Genomic DNA, 24,100 nt, shown 5'->3' with positions numbered 1-24,100 from the left:
CCTGATAAATATATGTGTTAATATTATGTACTTTTTTTTTTGATCTGCAAGCTCAAAGTGACACGTTTTGAGCTAGCAAATATTAAAAAGCTGTTTAAAAAAAATCTGAATCCTGACAAGTTACAGTTTTGAACATAATGAGGTTTGCCCCCGACAGAGGCGATATGCGATCCTTACCAGTACAGCTGCTGGCCGATCCTCATGTTCTTCAGTGACCTGGCCAACAGCAGGCTGACCAGAGGACCATCCAACTGCCACTCATTCTTCAATGCCTGGGGGACAAGGACACACCGTTTGGTTGTTGTCAGACAGAAACACAGACAGACAGACAGACAGACAGACAGACAGACAGACAGACAGACAGACAGACAGACAGACAGACAGACAGACAGACAGACAAGCTGTTTCTTTGTTCAAATGGTTTTTTTTTTCCAATATAATTTTGGGGTGTTGCGGCTTGAAAAGTTTGCATGGGAACCCTAGCAATAAGGCAGGGGTCTTCAACGGGGGGTCCGGGACGCCTAGGGGGTCCCCAGAGTTACTACAGGGGGTCCTCCAAATCTTTGAGTGATACAACTTTTTTTCCTCCTTTTTTGAGCGGTGCTAACCGCTCCTATAGACCGCTTTTTTACCAAAACCATGATGTCACAAATGATGATGACATGAGTCCGCTAGACCAATGAAACACTTCGATTCTGTTGATCTGTCCATGATGTCATAGTCACATAGGCACCCGATTGGTTAACTCTGATTTAGAACGCGTTTAGGCCGCCTAAATACGTCATAAAAAATTATTGAGCGGTGCTAACCTTGAATTTCAAAATTGTATTAGATCAGGACAGGACAGGAGTCAGGTCAGGACGTTCTTTGAATTTCTCAATTGTATGAGTCATGTATTTATCTATAATACATGAAAACAAACCACACTTTTAGACAGAGCGCTTTAATCACAGGGCCCTGTCTAAAAGTGTGGTTTGTTTTCATGTATTATAGAGATATCCAGCTCTAGACAATTTTGAAATTCAAAGAATATAAATAAACAGCTTATGATTATCATGTAGATCGAAGTACGAGCTTTACCACGCCTAACCAACCCCATATCCTGGACACTTCATGGGAGCGAAAATACAGTAGAACCTCCTTCTCCTCTTTGGATCTGCAACTACTGTTGAATTTTGTACATCGGTCTCTCATCTTGCCGGCCTTCTGGCTAAACTGCGACAGTGATCATGAAGGTGATACCTATAATAATGTCATGTTTGGCAGATCCTTGCGGATGTCAGCACTGAGTGACAGAGAGAATGTTTGCAAGATGTCTAGAATGTCTAGAACCACTCCACAGCAGATGTGGGAAAGTCTCCACCAAACAAGTCCAGTATTTGTCTGCAACTCTACAGATCCGTTTGTCATTGTCAAGTAAAGCAATAGAAACTGTGCATGACATTCCAGCTGCTCTTCATGCTCTTTGGTCTTGGGCTTCTCAGCCATCATTTTGCAAGAAGACATCAAATATCGTCCCAACAGAAATAACACTCTGCCACATGCCAGACTTGTCTTTTCGAATGACTTTGTCTTCAAAGTATCTGAACATGACCTTTCAGGGTCATTAGAATGCACTATCCTCATGTATTCTAATCTTTAGGTACCGGTATGTAGACATGGCAAAATCCAGCTTATGGTCCTTATGGTCCATGCGGCGGATCTCAGACATGTTCCTCATTTGCTGCTGGACCAGCGAGGCCTCAAACACCACCAGCATGAAGAGTGTGAACACACTGTAGTACCAGTACTCATCCAGACACCACAGCCCCACACAGAACACCTGGAACACAAAGAAGGGGGCGGTGGCTCTCTCCCTGAAGAGCTCCAGGAAATCAGGCACCATCATCTCAGCGCGGTTGGTGCCGTATCGCTTCTCTGCCGCTCTCAGGTCTGTCTCCTCCTGGTAGCCACGCCACACCTGGAAGTGGCTCATTGGGTGGCTGATGGGGAACGCCACCGGGAGGAAACATTTCTTCTCCTCTCGGTCGAAGACGTAGCGGATCTTCTGAAACTCAAAGGACAGAATCTCCTCGCCATCCTCACCCTGGTCCCTCTGGAGAGCCACGAGCTCAGCAGAACCGTTATTTGGCGTATGTACCAACTTTGCCAGGGTGGCCTTTTGTGGGTCAGGTTCCTTGGAGCAGGTGAGCCAGCAGTGCACGTGCACGGACCAATAGCCCCCCCTCAAAAGCTCCTAGTTAGATCTCGGGACCTAGCTGACAGTCCTCCGCCAGGCAGGCCACGCAACGTCTATCCCATCCCCTGCCTTCTGTTCTCTTTCTGGCAGAGACTTTGCCCGAGGCTCCTCTTGCTGGCTAACTGGCTGTTAGCAGTGCACTAAATTTCAAACCGATACAGGTTTAAAGATGAAGTGCCATGATTTCACTCCCCCTAAAATACGATCATCAGGTATTATACTAGTACAAAACTGTGGCACCACCTCTTTAACAACACTGTCTTCTGACCCTAACCCTAACCCTAACCTTAACCCTATTATGGAGACTTCCTAATTGTTGGAAGTCTGATCATGTTTCCTATATATCATCTATTGTGATGTAGAAATGACATCATGTAAATGATTGAATGGAATTGGTTTATATTGATGATGTATATTGTGAATATTAATTATTAACCCAGTGATTGTGAATGCTAGCTTGACGATGCTGATAAATGCTGACTTGGCGATTGTGAATACTAAACTGCTCATGTTGAATTCGGCTAATTCATGGTTAGAACAGCTATTGATTGATCACGGCCATTTGATTGAAGACACACAAAGCATATATGATTATTTAAAGAAAAACAAGGCTTGAAAATTGTCCACAATGTATCTCCCTAAATATATTTGCACCGCTCACTTCGCACGGGTGCGATTTTTATATTAACTACTTGAACCCTAGCGTCCATATTCTGAGAACTTTAGCCAAAAATAGCAGATCTACAAGCTCACAACGCCTCGCACTGCGAGGCGTTGTGAGCATGTAGATCAGCTATTTTTGGCAAAGAGCTTTGGTGTAGAGGGGAAAAAGAGCAGACTAAATACAGAGTGAAAGGTCAAGTTTATTAAATATTGATAGTTAAAGTAAATACCTGAAAACACAAATTGACATGAATCCAAAATACACTGATGATTGTGCTGTCAAACAATGAAACTATATGGAATCTTTGAACAGGTTGTGGGCGTCCCTGCTTCATGTCTCTCTCAACTAAGGGGTTCTTGGCTTGTTGAAGTCCCCTGCAATAAGGGATATGCTTCACAGTTTCCAAATAAGGGGCCGTTCCTTATTTCAAGGGACCGGGTGACAACCCTACCTGGACCAGCTGCGGCAGGAACTCTTCCAGGTCTCGGTCACAGATCTGCTCAAAGTATTGGATTGCAGCACCCCTCACTGTCTGGTCATGGAAACTGTGAGACAGAGAAAACATCATATCATCATATCATCATATCTAGCCTGGGTGCCAGCCTGCTCGCTCCATTCCGCAAAGTGTTTTGTCTCTCTGCATGGAAAGCCTCATATCTCCAAGGGGAGGTGGGACATAGAAAGCGTCTGGAACACAACTGTGGCTTTCGATTGGTCTGTGGTGCGGGGCGGGACAAATACACCAGTGTGTGTATTGGCTGGCTGATGACGTAGCTACCCTAACCCTACTCTGATTCGTTGGAACAACATCCAATCAGCAACGAGGTCGCCTACGTCACAACTGACGTTCAGAAATATGAGTCAACGGAATCATTTCCAGACTGTGATGCGGAGAGACAAAACAAATCGCGGAACGGAGCGAGCTGGCTGGCACCCAGGCTACATCATATCTGTGTCTGCCCAATGTTGGCCTCAAAATGTGATATCCCACTTTGAGAAACGTTGATCTAGGCACATGCTATGGCGTAGAACATCTGCCCTATCCTTGGTCATGCTTCTCATGAACCTACCTGTCAGTGAGCAGGAACAGCGCCTCCTCTGGCTGGAGGAGAGCCCAGTGTTCTAGGATGGTGTAGATCTCTGTCAGGTCGTCGGGCGTCCAGCGGGGGGCACCACCGAGCACCAGGTGCAGGAAGGTGTTCCCTCCGTCTGCGCTGTGGCGCTTCCCCCACAGGAAGGCCTTCTCATTCTCTGATAGGCTGAAAGGCAGTCACCTGGAATTAATCCCATTCTCTGATAGGCTGAACGGCAATGGCCTAAATTAACTCATTGCCGGGGACGTAATATGACGAAAGGCACTTTGTAACGGTTCGTTCTGTTCAGTTATCCTAAAAGTCCAGTTTATGACAGTTAGACAGTGCTCCAAGTTAGCTTAAACTCAGCATACCGGTATTTATTTCTTACATCTTATCAGGATACAAAAGGGAATATTCCCCACATCATGAATATGAACAGCAAATGAATGATAGTAATACAAAATACAAGCCTGAAATTTCACAATGTTTAAGTCGTTCAACAACAGACAGGGGACAATGTCCTGCCAACTGGGTTGTCTGCACATTGGAGAATTCTAACTCTCCCGTTATTTCGGAAGTCATTATATCAAAACTGTCTCGGGCTGGCCTCTCACTTCTAATTGGCCAGCCCAGCAGTACTCAGTGAACGCTCTTTAAACTAATGGTTGCTGAGGCTTAAAGGAATAGTTCACACATTTTCCCATCATTTGGGAAAAACACGTTCCATTCTCTTCTGTTCAAAACACTGTCTGGAACAGCCTTCATTGAACACAATGTAACTTTGTATGGGATTTATTATCGAAACTGGACAATTTTAGCGCATTCTCTCGTCTCTAGTAAAACAATAAATACGTACACTTTCGTTACTCACCAAAACAAAGACATGACTCACAAACAGAGACAGTGACTCACAAACAGAGGCAGTGCTTCTTGGAGACCTCGGACAGTTTCTTGCGGAGTTCCTCACACGGTGGACTGAAGAGTGCAGAGTCTGGGTGAGCTGCAGGTCTCTGGTATCTCCACTCTGTCTGGTCTGGAAAATCCAGCTGGAGATGGCATGGCATATAGATGACATGAGATAGCACGAGATGACATGAGATGGCATGAGATGGCATGAGATGACATGAGATGACATGAGATGACATGAGATGGCATGAGATGACATGAGATGACATGAGATGACATGAGATGACATGAGATGGCATGAGATGACATGAGATGAGATGAGATGACATGACATGACATGACATGACATGACATGACATGACATGACATGACATGACATGACATGACATGACATGAGATGATATGAGATGACATGAGATGACATGAGATGATATGAGATGATATGTCCAGCAGGGAGCAGAGTAGAGCACAGACCTGTAGGATCACTCCAGTTGGCTGTCTGTGGCTGTCCGTCAGGGCGGGGGTGGGGCATGGAGGCAGGTCAGCAGGCATGGACATGCTAAGTAAAACTGTGCCATTCACCAGAGTCCTGATTTCACACACACGCACACACACACACACACACACACACACACACACACACACACACACACACACACACACACACACACACACACACACACACACACACACACACACACACTTGTAAACATGTCCTTTGGCTCTGTACTGTGTCTGATATGTTTTATCCCTATACACCAAACATCAGACACGTTGTGAGCTTGTAGATCGGCTATTTTCGGCAAATGTTCACCCCAGAATAGGGATGCTTTGAGTACATTTTGATGCTCAAAGTAAATCTTGAATTGTAGACATTTACTTTTAACAGAGTATGTGTTTCTTCATTGCAGTATTGATACTATTACTTAAGTAAAAAATGTTGAGTACTTTTCCCACCACTGTACATTTCTGACTAATAGAGTGTTCATCTATGAATCAGTCATATTAGGGAATTTAAGCAATGACGGCTACGGCAGACCACTCTGGTAACCGGAAATGGATCAGTATGTACTATCATCTGTAATATCATCTGTACTGTACTTCCGCCTAGCGGAGCCGTCCTGAAAACCATCCTGGCTTAAATGCCCTATTACCGGTACCTGTGGCTGTACAGGGGCAGCACAGCCCATCGCAGCAGTTCAGGGCTCTTGCCCTGTTTAGAGGCCAGCAGGCGAAACGTCAACATGGACTCATATGGAAGCTGGTTGATGGGGACTGGAAACACCATCCTTAACACACACACACACACACACACACACACACACACACACACACACACACACACACACACACACACACACACACACACACACACACACACACACACACACACACACACACACACATTATATCTTTATTAAACATAATCAAACAAACAAACGCTGGATCAGATTATTAAACATCTCAATCTATCCTGTCCTTACAAGCGGTCACACTGGATCTTGTTGCCTAGCGACAGGGCGCTGCTGATGTTCTCCGAGACCGCCGTGTCGCTGATCTTCTTCCCGCCGAACGACAGCACACAGGAAATGGAGAAGTAGTCAAAACTACAAAATAAAACACAGCACAGGAAATGGAGAATTAGTCGAAACTACAAAATAAAACACAACACACAGGAAATGGAGAATTAGTCCAAACTACAAAATAAAACGGCAAACAGGGAATGGAGAAGTAGTCAAAACTACAACATAAAACACAGTAAACAGGGAAAGGAGTAATAGGCAAAACAAAAAAATAAACATTAAAATAACAGCATACAGGAAATGTAGATGTAGTCAAAACTACAAAATAAAAAGTCGCCCTTGATTAAGATCGTCTGCTAATTGCCTAAATTGTAAAGTGTGCGTGCGTGTGTGTGTGTGTACCCGATGATCCATCCAGGCTGCAGTTTGTACAGCGCGGCCACGTTGAACTGCAGGATCTCCTGGTTCTGCAGAGCGTCGCGGCTGGGTGGGCGGGGCGTGACCTCCTGACCCCTGAAGTCCGACTGGAAGTTGTGGAAGAAGACCTGCAGCGCCGCCCTCAGCGCCTGGTGCAGTATCACCATGGCTACCACGCGCACACACACACACGCACGCACGCACGCACGCACGCACGCACGCACGCACGCACACACACACACACACACACACACACACACACACACACACACACACACACACACACACACACACACACACACACACACACACACACACACACAGAGGTGTCAAAAAATAAATAAGTTTCCATAGCCCTATTTCTAGAATACCAAGAATAGTTGATCCACAAGCTCTCAACGCATCGCCAAACAACAAGTTGAGCGCTTGTGGATCAACTATTTTCACAATTTGTTTGGGGGCGAAAAGGATCGCCAATAATGTAATTCCCGAAATAGTGAATTACATTATTAAATAAACAATTGCATAACATTGCTCAAGGACTTCGACACTAACTCTGGGGGAGCCCGGGATCGGACTGGTTCAAGGACCCCCAAATTGACACGTATTAGCCCGCTGATTGATCTCCATTTGAAAAAAGATGCATACAGGTCCATTTGGTTCCTAACAATCATTTAACTGGGGTCCCCCTGGAACTCCCTCAAGGACCTCTGGGGGTCCCCGGACCACACTTTGAGAACCAATGCTCTACGGGGGTCTACCGTGGGTCATAGACAAGGTCAGAGAGGGAGCCAACCCAGGGAAAGGAAAGAGGAGAACCACCTACGTAGTGAGACACAGACAGCAGAGCTAACAACATTGCAGAGCTCAAGACCAGACAGAAGGGCATGGAGGGCAGCAATTCAGGAGTCTGCACTCTCACATCGCATCGCAAATATGAATAAAAACATAGAAATAAAAACAAAGTTTGTCTGTGGCAAAAACCCATTGTGTCTCCACCTTGCTAGTTCCCCTGTGTAGCCAACTAACCCACCAGTAGGGGTCAGCAGAGACGAGGGAATACAATATGAGGGAAATTGGAATCAAAATTAAAACATTGAGGGAAAGGGTGGGGAAAACTAAAACAGAACATGACAATAAAATCAGCACACATTGATCACTGTGTGGTGATGGTGGTATAACATAAGACATCATAGTGTCTTATGTTATAGACCACACAAGACTCACACAATATGTCCATATAAGGGCATTCCAAGCTATTGATGACATCAGGGATCTCCATATATGGGCATACAAGGGACAAGGACAAAATTAATTTACAAGTGTGACACGTGTCGGGGCAGTCACACTGGTTAGACTGACCCACCGTCTGACAGACAAGTTGTGCCGATTTTCATAGTTAACTGCGACTTACAGTCGAGATGAAATGTTAGCAAACTTACCGGTCTCACAGTCACACATCTCTTCATGACTCTAAGAGGAAATAACATACACATACACATGCGCACGCACACGCACACGCACACACACACACACACACACACACACACACACACACACACACACACACACACACACACACACACACAGCTTCAATGGAATGAGGAGATAACATATCATCGCACAACAAGTGGCTCATATCACACATAGATCAGCTTGTAGATTGTTTTTTAATGAACAAAATCAATAGCCAAAAACAATGTAATTCCAGGAATTGAATGGCCGTGGGAACCCTACAGTGACAAATACCACAAAGGAGTATGAACTATTTATTATTGTTATATTGCTTGTGCCGTATTTGGTGAGGATTGGAGCAGCAATTTTGACAGCAATGTTTTATGCAGTTTTAGTCATTGGTCTTTTGAATAAAATTTCAATTCGTTTTTGTCTAGTTTTAGTCGACTAAATTTCGTAAGATTTTAGTTGAATAAATCTATAGTTCATTTTGTGCCTTCTACATCCTACCTACGTTTCCAGAAGGAGAAAAAAAAGATACTATTTGAAAATATTCCTGTTGCTACGTATGAGATGCTTTCCCCGGGTATAACATAAATGTATAACACAATAGGCTTCCCCTGTCTTAATGGGTTAAATCAATTCTTGAACAATGGCTTTTACTGCACTCAAGAGTATTTCTAAAATGTGGTATAGCTACTTTTATTTAAGTAAAGGCACGTGTACCACCAGTACACAGCTTGATCGAATGAGGAGGTAAACAGCATATCTGTGGTGGAACACAAGGTGCGGCACATAATATATGAGGGCTGCTATAAAACACTGACGTCACTGCGAGGAACCATTAAAACACGCACACACGCACGCACACACGCACAAACACCCGCACCACTAAGCATGTCAGGACAGGATCACTTTGAGAAACCCTGCGGCTAGGAAATGTTTAACCCCAGTCATTCTCAAAATGTCTCATGTCAAGGACCCCCAAATTAAAGGACAACTTTGTTTCTTTACAACATGGGTTCATATTTTAGATTGTAATTAGAGAAAAGAAAATATGAGTGTTAAAATGTTTTCATTTACTGCTTTCTATTGTTTTAGCGAGTTTAGTATTTTGATTTCACTGAGTACAAGTACTAAAAATACTAAATATGTATTTTTAGACAAAATAAGCCAGCAATTTATTTGTTACTACACCAGCCTCCATAAGTCACATCTGCCCATGAAAGATTGCGGTGCATCTTGGGAATGGGCTTATTTGTGTCTAAAAATACATATTTAGCCACTTGCATGCAAATCAAAATCGTTAAAATCACTAAAACAATAGAAAGAAGTCAAATTAAAACATTTTAACACTCATCTTTTTTTCTCTCTAATGACTATCTAAAATATGAACCCTTGTTGTAAAAAAAAAACAAAGTTGTCCTTTAATATGTATATGGCTGCGGACCCCCATCTGAAAATAGTTAGTGCCAGGGACCATTCTGTGTAGTTAGAATGTTTCATATGCAAAAAAGTGATTACAATTACGTCGATGCTGCATTTATCTCCTCGTGACATCCTGGACGAGTTATTCCCAATGGTCCAGTTGTTTGTTTGTTTGTTTAAAAGATTTCTAAAACTATTTTATTTTTTATGAGATGCGAGCCTGCCTGCCTGACTGTGTGCGTGCCTACGTACTACGTAGTGTGTGCATGTGTGCGTTCCTACCATTGCAGTGGGTTTGACTCGGTTCAGTCTGCCGATTGCTTCCTCCAGCTCCTGGGAGGAGAGCCCACAGATCAGACTGCTGACGGTCCTCACCTGGTCCACCAACACGTTGATGTTCAGCCCTGTCTGGGGACGCAAACACCACTATGTGTTAACATGATCCCGGGTCCACCACATCACTATGGCAACTACAACACAATGTAGGCATTTAGCACAGTGGGTCTCAAGCTTTTCAGGCCTCGACCAATGCCTTAAATTCAAGGCGCCACTTAGAAGACCATTTGTGGGATTTGTGTTCCATGTCACCTCTAGTGGCTCCAATTGGGATGGTGTATCTTCCTAAATTAAAAATCTTTGGTGAAGCTTTCACTCACCTTACTTCTCAGAAGCTGTTTAACCTCTCTGCTGTAGCTGTTCAGAACATCCTGTATGCTCAACCTGACAGACAGACAGACAGACAGACAGACAGACAGACAGACAGACAGACAGACAGACAGACAGACAGACAGACAGACCGGTTAATTAATTAGAACAGGCTGACAGAGGAAGGTGTGCACTACATTCCCCCTCCTGCTCTCTCTTTTTTTATCCTGTATCCTTTCCAAGTTCTCTATACTGATTGGATAACATTGGTATCCCCGACCTGGAAATGCATCTTCTGTTTAACGAAGCGCTCGAGAGACAGACTCCTGTTACTGACACTTTATAGCAAAGTTTAATATCAGATAAGAATATAGTGCTATTTAACACTTAAAATCACTACACCTGTCCCAGACCACTGGCTTAGCGGCCCGGGCATTTAGGCTCTAATGTAGCCTAACAGCGTGTCGCAGGTTCAAGTGACTCGAGTCCCGTTCCCCAAGACCTTTGCTGTTTCTCTCTCCCCATATCTCTCTTGCTCTTCACGATCTGTCTTCACTTAAAAAATAAACTATCAATAAGAACAGAAAAATAATAATACTAATCCACACAACGTGACGTGTTGTGAGCTTCTAGATCAGCGCAAATCTTCTCTGATTGGTCCCTGGCACAAAATCATTTCAGATGGGGGTCTGCAGCCAAACACAGATTAAATTGGGGGTCCTTGAAGTGAAAAGAACTGTTCTAAACGTAGTGTCGGTGTCACCTGGAGACGTTGAGGGCGCAGGCTGATCCCAGGAGCTGGTAGAGATGACACGGAGCTGCTGCATCTTCTGCCTGAGATTAAAGCACAATGTTAATGACTGGGATTAAAGCACAATGTTAATGACTGGGATTAAAGCACAATGTTAACAAAATCATACAATATTCCCAAAATGTTCCCAATAAAATTGCTTTTTAGACACACGGACGCCGGCGCCCACTTGACCATTTGTAGGATTTGTGTCCCATTTCGCTATCTTCTAAAATTAAAAATCTTTGCTTACATTTCGGTGGAGTGTGTGTCGGAGCTGGTCCGTGTGCAGCAGGCGAACGGGGACGTCCATGTTGAACTTGTGGTACATCTGAACGCTCTCATGCAAACCCAGCAGTTCATCACTGCAAATAAATAGAAATTAGCTTTTTTCACTGACGAAAACCAAACCAAAACTAAACTATGGTGACTGAAGCTATGACAAATACTGTATTCATGGGTTGCATTTGTAGTCCTAAACGGCCATGTTGAGGACCAACACAGGTGTTTCTATTTGTCTGATTGGCACAGAACAAATGTTCTACGCCAATCAAAACACCTTTGTTGGTCCTCAACATGGCCGGTGTAGGACTACAAATGCAACCCATGAATGGACAATCTCGGAGTCACCTAAAAACAGACTAAATGTCAGGGAGGGACTAGTGGAGAAGAGTTTCAGTAGAAATAAGACAAGACATTTTATGCTTGGTCGAGTAAATCAACTGTAGATTTAGACTAACTAGACTAAACTAGACTAAGACTACAACTAAAACGTAATCAAACTTTGTTGTCAAACATTCTGGCACCACCCGAGCACTCATCATGCTTTATGAACTGCTCTATTTTAAGCATAGTCATAAGCAGTCCACTATACTTGTGGACACATGCACACGCGCACACACACTCACAGACGCACACACTCACGGACGCGCGCACACACACACACACACACACACACACACACACACACACACACACACACACACACACACACACACACACACAGACGCACACACACACACACACACACACACACACACACACACACACAGACGCACACACACTCACGGACACACACACACACACGCTTACTTGTGCAGGAACTCCTCGGAGTCGCACAGTTTGAGGACGTAGCGCCCGCTAGTGGCCACATCCATGTCCAGCAGACGGAATATCGTCTCGATCAGGCTCCGCACCGTACGGTTCACTGGAGGTCAGAAGGTCAAAGGTCACAGGTGACTCACTCAAGCACTATTATGGATCCCACATCAGTTGACAGTTGTCATTTTTGCAACTATGCCTAAACCTAACCTTAAAGGGGGACGAGGCAAGTCTGTGTGAATACAAATACATTCCCCCTCCCCCTCCGCTCTATGACAGGCATCAAACAGGTAGTTGTCTTTGATGCTTTCATTGATAAGAGAGATCACTAACGAGCACTTGACACTTTAGTGGACCAATCTATTACCTCAGTGCACAACCCCTTTGAAGTTCAAATAGCAATTAAGAGCTCTGGCCAGCTCCCCCTGACAAAAATGTCCCTCCAAGGGATGAATGTCAACAAAAACAGTGGAACAGAACCAAAATACAGACAGGGGGGTGTTTCTTTCTGCAAGGAAACACCACAGCACAATAATATAGTATAACCTCAGTAAAACTATGCCTAAACCTAACCCTAAAGCCCTTTGCACACAGGCGCATTTATCCGCACGGATAAAATGGCCAATTTAATATTTTTTAAAGGAAAACAATGATTCTCTACGACCTCATGCACACCGGATCCGAATTAGCCGTGCAGAATCCATGTTTTGTTTGTATATTGTTTATTGCGAGCTGCAGAAGTAGAACAGATTATATATTTTTCAGCAGGGAATACATTTGCAGGAACACCAAACATCCAGGGAACTTCACAGGGCAGAACTCCCATCGTTCGTGACAAGGCTTGTCACGAACTTGTCACGGATGAGTAAGCCTGGCTACGCCAGGTTAGAACTCATGTGGAATTCACAATCACTCCTCCCTGTGTGTGTGTGTGTGTGTGTGTGTGTGTGTGTGTGTGTGTGTGTGTGTGTGTGTGTGTGTGTGTGTGTGTGTGTGTGTGTGTGTGTGTGTGTGTGTGTGCGCTCGCGGGTGTGTGCGTGTGTGTGTGTGTGTTTCTCTCACAGGGTGTGGGGATGGGGATCTGGGGGTGTGTGTCCCAGTCGGTCGTTACGGTGATGGTGGCCTGGGCTCTCTGCAGCAAGGCAGGGTGGATGGACAGAATCCGACTCCGCACCACGCCCGAGCTGTTGCACCCGTCTGTCTGAGGAAGACTGGAGACCAGCCTGACACACGCACGCACGCACGCACGCACGCACGCACGAACACACACACACACACACACACACACACACACACACACACACGCACAGAAATGTTTGAAATGTGAAAATGTACCGGTATCTATCAACCAGACAGACAAATAGACTGTCTAATAGACATACCTTAACAAGCAGGGAGACAGATAGACAGACAGTACCTGGAGGTCAAGGTGCACAGGGAGGTCAGGTCTTGGGTGCTGCCCTGAGGAGCATCGGTCAGGGCGATGCTCCACGCATCGTTGTCCTGTCAATCAAATCAAATAATCATGTTAATGAAGTATTCAGTCAATGGATCAATTCACTTCCTTGCTAACACGTGCTTCCTGCCTTGCTAACCAGACCGATCTACAAGCTCGCGATGCAACGCATTGTGAGCTTCTATAGATTTGCTATTTTCAAAAGATTTTTATACATTTGAAAATGTGAAATGGGACATTCAGCATAATGAGTACTTTAAGTACATGTTGATGCCAATACTTTTGTACATTTACTCAAGTACATTTTAAATTACGGACTTGTACTTGTAACAGAGTATTTCTACATTGCAGTAGGCCTATTGATACTATCGATTAATTCACCCCATGGAGACTTGATTCCGGATGGAAACCCAAATACATTTGCTTCTCCATCCGGAATCAATGGGGGCAGATTTATTATAATCAAATTATTGGCTTAGGAATGCGACAAAAAACAAAATAAAAATATTATTGAACTCAAGCTTGTGTGTAATCGATAGAAAAAAAAGGTCATTTATGGGGGTGAACTACTCCTTTTAGTAATGTGAGTACTTTTTCCACCACTGCCCTTTACTCACCTGACCGTCCACCTCCGTGTTGCTTCGGTTCAGCTTGATCCCCGGTACGGTGAGGTCACAGCTGAACCTCTTTGTCCGGGGCGGAATGGGGGGTGGGAGGGTGCCCGAGCGGTTGGGTAAGAGCTGGGGTGCCCCGCCGTTGGACTGCTCCGTCTGCTGCTGCTGCTGTTGGTTCAAATCCCCCGCCGCCGTGCCCATGGACTCGTACACGCCCTCGTCTTCACAGAACACCTTCAGCACAGGAGGGGTGGAAAAGTACATTCACTTAAAATTACATTTTAAGAATCTACCTCAGGTCTTAATGGGTTAATTTAAAATCTAACTATTGATTTAGCGAATGTCTGTCCGTCCGTCTGACCATCTGTCTGTCTGCATACTACTCTGACGTCATACTGACATCACAGGTTGGCCTGGACACGGAACACCAACATTACTTCTGAGACTCCTACATTCAATCCCTTAGATACTGTGCACACGTACACACCCCCCCGGGCACAGGACTAGTAATACATAAAAGTGTACTTTTTCCACCACTGTCCAGCACACTGACCTCCAGGTAGTCGTGGAGAAGAAAGCTGCGTCTGGCCAGTCGGCCCAGCGTCTGGTCGTAATGTCCGCCGGGCGGGTCCATCTTGACCGGGTCCGTGACTTCCCGCAGCAGCCAGTCTGATAGATGCTTGTTTGTTGATTTTTTTTTTTTTTTTACCAAAGCATACAGTGTGTCTGTAACGGTTGTTATTACTGCAAGAGAAATGTTAACATGCATGAACTCATCTGATTAAGGGAACATGTTGTGACGATGCCACACGTGTCTACAATGCACACCTGGGAGTACGAAATGACAAAATGGCCAACTTAGGCTATGGAGAAAATGTATGTCTACTTACTGGAGTGAAAGTCATTTTTTTTTCTTTTTAAAGTTTTATATTGTAATCAGCGAAACAATTCAGTGTTTCGTTTATGTTTTTTTTAATGGTGCCTGTCTTTTTTAAACATCTGTGATGAAGCTGTGATACGGGACGCACTTTGTCCCGTATTTTAAGATCGGGGAATAAATATGAATATCCGCCATACTTAAGTAAGTAATGTCGCCACAAAATTTCGGCACGTAATAAGTGCCGCACGATTTACGCCACCGCCGCAATATATACATCAAAACGTGCGGCTCGGCCGGGAATGGGGTGCTATTACTTTTCTAAGAGAAAAGTTGTATCGTTTAATTGATATTAATTTATTAGTGAATTAATTTTACCCATTGACTTATAATGGGAATCGCAAAAACTCACATTCAATATTTTTTTTCTCGCAAACCATAGGGGCTACAGTTTCAAAACTTGGAGAGGAGATTTATAATGATATCAAGGATTAAATAAAAAATAATTTCGTCAGTTGGCCTCATGGTGGCGCTATAACAGTCCACTTTACCTTTCGGCCTGTAACTCTTGAACCGTGGGTCGGAAAATTAAAATCCCTTTTTCCCTGGATTCCTTGGGTCATGACGCATCTCCTCATATAGGCCACGCCCATTTGCGTCAGGATAGATTTTCCGCCATTTTGAATTTTCTTCAAAACACACTTTTTGCTCCTTTTCCTACATATTTTCTCCAAATGTCACAAAAATCGATACACACGATCTATGGACTCATGCGATAAACATATTTAAACGATATTTTGATAGCGAGCTGCAGGCACACTTAAAATTTCTTAGAAATTTTAAGTGTGCCTGCAGCTCGCTAAGTCCCCTGAAAAACACGTTTTGGCATGAAACGGTTACGTTTTGCACGTTTGTGGTGCCCCCTATGGGTCGAAGTGGAAATGCTTTTGGTTATATGTTCAGTATAGCGCCCCCCACTTGTGGTTAAAATGTGGTGTTGACTGGATGTTTCGTTTGTGATTTATGGCTACTTCTTACAAAACGGGCTCCTCCCGCTAACTTTGGAACCCTGTTAAGGAAGAACGGTATGGACTATCAAAATATCGTTTAAATAAGTTTATCGCATGAGTCCATAGATCGTGTGTATCGATTTTTGTGACATTTGGAGAAAATATGTAGGAAAAGGAGCAAAAAGTGTGTTTTGAAGAAAATTCAAAATGGCGGAAAATCTATCCTGACGCAAATGGGCGTGGCCTATATGAGGAGATGCGTCATGACCCAAGGAATCCAGGGAAAAAGGAATTTTAATTTTCCGACCCACGGTTCAAGAGTTACAGGCCGAAAGGTAAAGTGGACTGTTATAGCGCCACCATGAGGCCAACTGACGAAATTATTTTTTATTTAATCCTTGATATCATTATAAATCTCCTCTCCAAGTTTTGAAACTGTAGCCCCTATGGTTTGCGAGAAAAAAAATATTGAATGTGAGTTTTTGCGATTCCCATTATAAGTCAATGGGTAAAATTAATTCACTAATAAATTAATATCAATTAAACGATACAACTTTTCTCTTAGAAAAATAATAGCACCCCATTCCCGGCCGAGCCGCACGTTTTGATGTATATATTGCGGCGGTGGCGTAAATCGTGCGGCACTTATTACGTGCCGAAATTTTGTGGCGACATTACTTACTTAAGTATGGCGGATTACAATAAGTGTTTTGCCATTGCATGGCAGGCACACTTAATGACAGGGCGAATTTAATAGAGAAATGACGGCGATTTTGCTGTCAGCTTCAACTCTGCTCTGAGAGCAATGCGACAGTACCCGGCTCAGAACATTTAATATCTAAAACTAAAACTAAAAGACTGAGATGTCAGAAGTATAGCACTGAGCGGGGAAAAAAATAAGCGTGCCTATAACGTGTGACAGAAGATGATGTACAAACAGATTAGACATTGAATCCATTATAGCCTAAACCAACAAATAGCATAGAAGCCATGGGACCGGGAGCACTGACACAGTAGCCTACTACAGTACTGCCAACTTAAGCGACTGGCTAACAAACATGATATGTGAAATAACATAAGCATGTTGATTTTGTTTTTCAAACCTAATGGTTGTTACTGTTGCTGTATGCCAATATGATTAAACTAGTTTAAGGTATCTAGCAGAGTGGGCACATGAGAACCAGGTATACCGGTATGCTTTGGAAAATGGTGAGAAATAAGGTAAAATATAGACGACATGATTTGAAGGTAACAGGTTAGGTGGGCACCAAGGAAGAGTGGGCCGTGTTAAATTGGCAATTCTTTTTTTATACATATATACAGGCCTACACATACAAAAGTAAGGGGACTGCCCATAAGTCCGAAATCTCATTAGTCCTACATCTCATTAGTCCGAATTTAGTTAGGGTTAGATTTTAGGGTTAGGTTTAGGCATAGTTTTACTGAGGTTAGGGTTAGGGTCATGGTTTGGGTTAAGTTTAGGCATAGTTTTACGGAGGTTAGATTTAGGTTTAGGCATAGCATAGTATTTTTCACCAAGTTAACATCACCAGATTCTGACTAATGGGATGTAGGAACAATGAGATTTCTGACAAATGCCATGGCACCAAAACATGCTTAAACATTCACTAATTAAGGGGGTAATATTTCTACAAATTGCTACAAAACAAGAATAGTACAGGCATTCTATAGATAATAAGGGGTTAACCTAGGACAAATTGCAACAGAAACTATTTCAACTTAAAATATGTGCACAGATGTCCGTAGTACCCACCAACCCCATATACGATTAGAACTTGTTGAACATATCACATTTAAGGCCTCATTTCAACAATTGCTATAAAACCTGTCGATGTCATAATGGCATAAACACTACATTGTGGAGGTTCAAATCATTTATCAAGCAATTTATTATTTATTTTTGCAGTTTTACATTGGCAGTTGTTAGCAAAATGTGAAAACATTGAGGTGAAAGTTATATTGCTTAACATCAATGAGTTTGTTTTCTTAAAAAGCTATGAACCGAGAACCAGGGTTTTAGTCTGCTATCTGCTGAGATAAGACTGGTATTCAAGGAGGGTGCACAGCTAAGAGACAGCCTTTGTTTTATGACTGGACAGTCAGGGATGAGCCAGTCAGTCTGTCTTGTCTGTGTCTTGGTGTAGGGCGTATATATTTGTGTGTGACTGTTACAGCGCTGTAAATGTTTTCTATTGTCTTTTAACATTGTTTCTGAGTCAAGGTTTGCTGATTTTTTTGAGAGTTTCAATTCTGCTATAGACTCTCTTAGCCATGGAGTCCATAAATTACCGGTAAGTATCATTTCCACAGTCAACATACATACACAATACATATCTGGTGTATGACTGAAGCATTGCATTTCATGTCCTTGTGATTATGGTCTGAATAGAATAGAACTTGTTACAACCATGCTAGTTGTGATGTAGTAGCCTAATGCAGGTGTATGTAAGCCATGTTGTGTTTGTATAGTGTGTTCCCTTATTTGAAACTCTGGGAGTTGGCAACCCTAGATGAAACTGAAATATAAACAATGTCTTACCACTTTCTCCACAGTTGTTTTTTGTGCTAATATACAGAAGAAGGGGTTCGAACTCCAGGATCCGCTGATGTCCTCTTCTCCCACAGTCAGGCCACCAGTATATGTATACAGGCCTACACACACATTTAAAAAAAGTGAGAATGTTGTGGTGTTAAAAGTTGCCGCGCGTTCCACACACTCTGACCATGACAGACTAGGAGTTCAGTTAGTCTAATAATTAACTGGCCTTTCAAAAGGTAACACAGGGCGTCTCTCTCTCTCTCTCTCTCTCTCTCTCTCTCTCTCTCTCTCTCTCTCTCTCTCTCTCTCTCTCTCTGTGTGTGTGTGTGTGTGTGTGTGTGTGTGTGTGTGTGTGTGTGTGTGTGTGTGTGTGTGTGTGTGTGCGTGTGTGTGTGTGTGTGTGTGTGTGTGTGTGTGTGTGTGTGTGTCTGTGTGTGTGAGAGAGAGAGAGAGAAGAGAGAGAGAGAGAGAGAGAGAGAGAGGAAGGGAGTGTGCGTGCGTGCGTGCATGTCTGTGTGTGTGCACGTGCGCGTGTGCGTGCGCGTGTGCGTGCGTGTGCGTGTGCGTGTGTGTGTGTGTGTGTGTGTCACTATGACCATAACATGAGCACAGCACTCCCTGTTTCCAGTGTAAACATTGAACACAATAATAATAAATGTCAAAGCTTTCATTTGAACCCTTACATACATTTATCAGCTTATTGATCAACGTGACAATAAAACCATAATCTATCATACATAATGCCACATGTAAATGTTTACATAGACTATGGAACGGAGTGCTTTAGAAATACTTTATTAACACAGTACAAGCAATACATAGTAGAATGAAAACAATAGAGCAGACTTACTATACAGTATATTGGCCTACACTAAAAGCACTGTAAAAATCCTTAGTGTGCATTTAACTCTGAGAGTGTACAAATGGAAATTTCATTCTATTTGGTTCCATTTGTGCACTCTCAGTACCAGCTCTTATGCCTTAACTTAAAGGCCTGTCCATACCGTCTCCGACCACCAAACCTTTCGTTGGAGAGTTCTGACTTTCTGACATGCAGCTTTCCGAACTCTAATTTGGGGTAATGCTTTTCAGAAGATGCGTGACGTCGAGTGACGTCATTTTGTAGTTGAACCGGACCTTTCCGAATAAATGTACGGTGGTCGGAGACAGTATGGACAGATCTTTAAATTAAGGCCTAAGAGCTGGTACTTAAGACAATCAAAATAGAGTCCTCAGAGTTACAGCTCACAGCATGCCACTTCGTGCCACGCTGCAAGCTTGTACGTCTGCTATGTTTGTACATTTTAGGGATTTCTTTTTTTTGAAAGAGTGAGAACTACTGGTTTAAAAGCAATTTGTAGAATCGGTCCTCAGGTCTTAAAGGAGTAGTTCCCCCAAAGAAATGACATCATTCTATCAATTTAATCACCCCATGAAGCAAGTTTTTGTCACATTCCTAAGCCAATAATTAGGAGGAGATTCAAATGCACGTCAATTGAGACTCCGCCAGTCATCAAATTATGTTAGGAATGTAACAAAAACAAAAACAAAATTCTCAATGAATTAAAGGCTTGATTGGGTGTGTTAATTGAAAGAAAATACTTTTTCGGGGTGAACTACTCCTTTAATAAGCCTCAGATAGTAGATTTTAAAGTAAATATGCACTCACCAGGCGGGCAGGCAGACTGTGATAGATGTCGTGTCCTCAGTGCACTGACTGAACGACGCCCGAAACCTGTTCAACCTGAAATCTAGGACTTCCCATCATCCTCTCTGTCTTTCTGCCTGTCTGTCTTTCTCTCCCTCTGTCTGTCTGTATGTCTGTCTGTCTGTCTCCCTGTTTGTCTGTCTGTCTCTCTCCCATCTGCATTAAGTGAATGTAAAGTGAATGGAAGGTTACAAACACTGTCAAATATCTATTCTAATTTAATCGAATCAAGCAAGGTAAATCTTGAGGGGAAACACAAAAGCCAAAGTAGACGTTAAAATGACCTCCACAAGCGCTTTATGCAATGTCCAATTTTGCATTACCATTTTATTTTTTATTTTTTTATACCACAATTTTGTGACCCATTTTTCGCTATCTAATTTGTCAATTATCTAATGTATTCCTGGGGGCTACACTCCCTCTGCCAACCTGGGGAGACAACTGCCTGACCTCAAGCTTCCTTCTATGCATGACTCCTCATACATCCAAGCAGCTTCTTTTCATCTGACAGGGGGGAGTTTCCCTGGCTAGACGTTGGGCGTGGAAGGAACGCATTATTCCAACCAGTTCCTTTCCCCTCCATCAAGCGCACCAGCTGACCAGGGGGAGGCGGTATAGAGACCAGGATAACTGCATGTTTTTGTGAGGGTACCATATACCCTATAGGCACTGATGACGCACCCCCAACGCCCTATGGTCCCCAGCTGGAATCGAACCCAGAACCTTCTAGCTTTGAGGCGACAGCACTGACCCCTAATAGCTTATCATTAGTATGGAGATGGGGGAATAATCCTGCAAACAAAATATTCTCCATTCATTATTTTGCAGGTTTAGTTGATAGATTTATTGAGTCAATTGTACATTACAGTATATTTTGTGTGTGTGTGTGTGTGTGTGTGTGTGTGTGTGTCTGTGTGTGTGTGTGTGTGTGTGTGTGTGTGTGTGTGTGTGTGTGTGTGTGTGTGTGTGTGTGTGTGTGTGCATTAGCATGCTGTTCAATCAACACCTTGCCCTGTGTGTGGCCCTCCATGCGCCATCATGTGGCAACTGTCTCCCTCTTCTCTGCCGAGAGTCAAGGACAACTGGACAAGCATCTAGACTGGAAAAGTGTCTGTATCATTCATTATCAAGTTGTTTCAGACAAAGTGACACACAATGATGTACAGGTTGATTCAATCGGACACTTTTACAATCTTAAACTATACTTTGTTGACCTGATTTATTTAACATTCTGGATTTTATGTGCGGTTTCACCATCTTTCTCAGCTGACTTCTGACCGGACACATTGTAACGGTTTCCTTTCCACTGAATTGATTTTGTATTAGTAGGGGTGCCAGCCGGTATAGTCTACCAGAGAAAAAGTAAGTCTACCAGGTTTGGGCACTATTTGCCCAAACCAAGTTACAGTTGATTTGGAAGTAGTTTTGATGTGCTCAGAGGAGATAACGACACATTAGAAGAATGAAGAAGTAAAGGTTGCCATCTGGTGGCCAACAACACTACAGTATACTCAGACATTGAACCTTCATAATGGGTTTTTGATGACGCACAAAACATGTTCTGTGTGAGACTTCTTGTGGCGAGATCAAAGAGTGTCGTAAGGTTCTCTTTTAACAGGTCTCGAGATTTAACACTAAATATGAACAATTTATTATTTAATTTTATTTATTTCCATTTTACATAGAATTGTTAAAAATAAAATAAAAAATAAAGCAACTCTAAATATTAACAATGATAATAATAATAATTTGAACAGTTTGATCAATACATGTGTAGTCTACATGAAAAATTATATAAAATCTGAATGTTTTTCTGCAGTTTTCCCATTGTGTATGACAATAGTAGGCCTATATTGAATTAGTCATTTTAACATTGTTTATCTACAGTAAAGCAAGACTTTTCAAATTTGAAATAATAAATCATCTCCAAGCTCCATGTATGTGTGAAGTTACAGAGGCAGACCAAACAGAGGTGACCAGAAGGGGGTGCTGTAACTGTAGTTGTCACTCCTTGTCTTTAATAACATTTGTCAGCTTTAGTATGATGTCTGCTGGCAGCCCCAGTTTGACCAGTTCTTCTTTAAGCTGGAAGTGGAGGGAAAAAATGTTTTTGATTTACGATAACGGCTGTGTTATCTTTTGTTTCATCTGGTTTCGATGGTGTACTTGGAAGGAAGTCAAGCTGGAGAAATAGTTTGACTGATAAATATCATGTCATTGCGTGTTCAGTAAGTTAATACTATCAGGTAACTTTCAGTCCGATAATCATTATAGTGCCATCAAAGTCCTGTCAAATAGCTTGCAAGACGTGCAGTGAAAATATGATTTGTACATTTGTAAAGTTAATTGTTAAAGACAACACAAAATGACAAAATGTTCACACTCCTATAGCATATCCATCCATGGTCATAAAGGAGAAACACAAAACGCAAAACATATTTTTACGTCAGAAGTTCCCAAAAATCCAATCTCAATCACTTCCTGTCAAACATCAGCAAGCCCCTATGAATAATCATGAATCATAATTACATTCTCTCTCTCTCTCTCTCTCTCTCTCTCTCTCTCATCATGTATCAGTGTGATTACAGTACCTGTGGCAACACAATATTCTCGATGTCCTCTTCGGTTAAAGACGCCAATGAGGAGAGCCCCACCCTCAGACCGATGACGTGACCTACAGGTAAAAGATCCCGGAATTAGAATACAGACCGGAATGATATTGTTGATGATGAGGGTAGAATAATTTGGGGTGCATCCAACCGAACAATCTCCTTTTTTGGGGGAGCCCGTGGCACTATAGCTGCCTGGTCTGGCGATATAAATCACGATAATATCATAATAATAACATTATTGTCAGCCATCATTATTAGTTGCTCCATTCATTGAGTGGAGAAGTATCATATATCTCAAAGCATTGTGAAACAGGTCTCAGAAATCACACTGTTAATTAAAATACGAACAAACAATAGTCTACCATTATGTAAGTCCAAGGATCCATCGTGCTACACAAACCAATATCAGGTAACCCATGTGACAGTGATGATAATATAGGTGAAATAGAAGTAGCAGGACCAGTTTTCTTATATAATGGCAGAATCACCACTTCCACCATGACTTCCACACTTGCTCTATTGAGACATTTTAAGGAAGGAAAAAACTAAAGAACATGTTATTACACTTACGAGATCCAGGAATGTCAGTTGTGTGTTCTGTTTCGGGCGGTGGGGTTGTTACGGGTGGAGATGTCCCTTTTGTAGTTGGTGTTGTAGTTGGTATAGTAGTAGGTGTTGTAGTTGGTGTTGTAGTTGGTATAGTAGTAGGTGTTGTAGTTGGTGTTGTAGTTGGTATAGTAGTAGGTGTTGGTGTTGTAGTTGGTGTGGTTGTCGCTCCTGTGGTTGTCGGGACAGTGGTTGTGGTTGTCGGTTCAGTGGTTGTGGTTGTCAGTTCAGTGGTTGTCAGTTCAGTGGTTGTGGTTGTCGGTTCAGTGGTTGTGGTTGTCAGTTCAGTGGTTGTCAGTTCAGTGGTTGTGGTTGTCGGTTCAGTGGTTGTGGTTGTCGGGACAGTGGTTGTGGTTGTCAGTTCAGTGGTTGTCAGTTCAGTGGTTGTGGTTGTCAGTTCAGTGGTTGTGGTT

General features: G+C 42.9%; 1 protein-coding gene across 1 annotated transcript in view; it reads right to left on the bottom strand.

The window, feature by feature from the left end:
- Nucleotides 1-14,948, bottom strand: part of pik3c2g (phosphatidylinositol-4-phosphate 3-kinase catalytic subunit type 2 gamma) — a gene marked incomplete at both ends in the record, with an annotated part of 30,356 nt that extends 15,408 nt beyond the window's left edge. Inside the window, 18 exons of the mRNA XM_080737032.1 lie at nt 178-272; nt 3,355-3,448; nt 3,974-4,162; nt 4,892-5,025; nt 5,360-5,474; nt 6,046-6,174; nt 6,370-6,492; nt 6,811-6,994; nt 8,268-8,298; nt 9,991-10,116; nt 10,365-10,428; nt 11,117-11,187; nt 11,397-11,508; nt 12,236-12,350; nt 13,307-13,428; nt 13,662-13,747; nt 14,318-14,548; nt 14,868-14,948. Of these exons, the coding sequence (XP_080593158.1) occupies nt 178-272; nt 3,355-3,448; nt 3,974-4,162; nt 4,892-5,025; nt 5,360-5,474; nt 6,046-6,174; nt 6,370-6,492; nt 6,811-6,994; nt 8,268-8,298; nt 9,991-10,116; nt 10,365-10,428; nt 11,117-11,187; nt 11,397-11,508; nt 12,236-12,350; nt 13,307-13,428; nt 13,662-13,747; nt 14,318-14,548; nt 14,868-14,948 (2,102 nt within the window). The remainder of the gene's footprint in view (nt 1-177; nt 273-3,354; nt 3,449-3,973; nt 4,163-4,891; nt 5,026-5,359; nt 5,475-6,045; nt 6,175-6,369; nt 6,493-6,810; nt 6,995-8,267; nt 8,299-9,990; nt 10,117-10,364; nt 10,429-11,116; nt 11,188-11,396; nt 11,509-12,235; nt 12,351-13,306; nt 13,429-13,661; nt 13,748-14,317; nt 14,549-14,867) is intronic.
- Between the last annotated feature and the right edge of the window lie 9,152 nt (nt 14,949-24,100).

The sequence above is a fragment of the Nannobrachium achirus genome, assembly GCF_963921795.1.
Source record: "Nannobrachium achirus genome assembly, chromosome: 11".
NCBI lineage: Eukaryota > Metazoa > Chordata > Actinopteri > Myctophiformes > Myctophidae > Nannobrachium > Nannobrachium achirus.
Note: the sequence above shows the minus strand (reverse complement) of the source record. Positions and strands in the feature narration are given on the sequence as shown.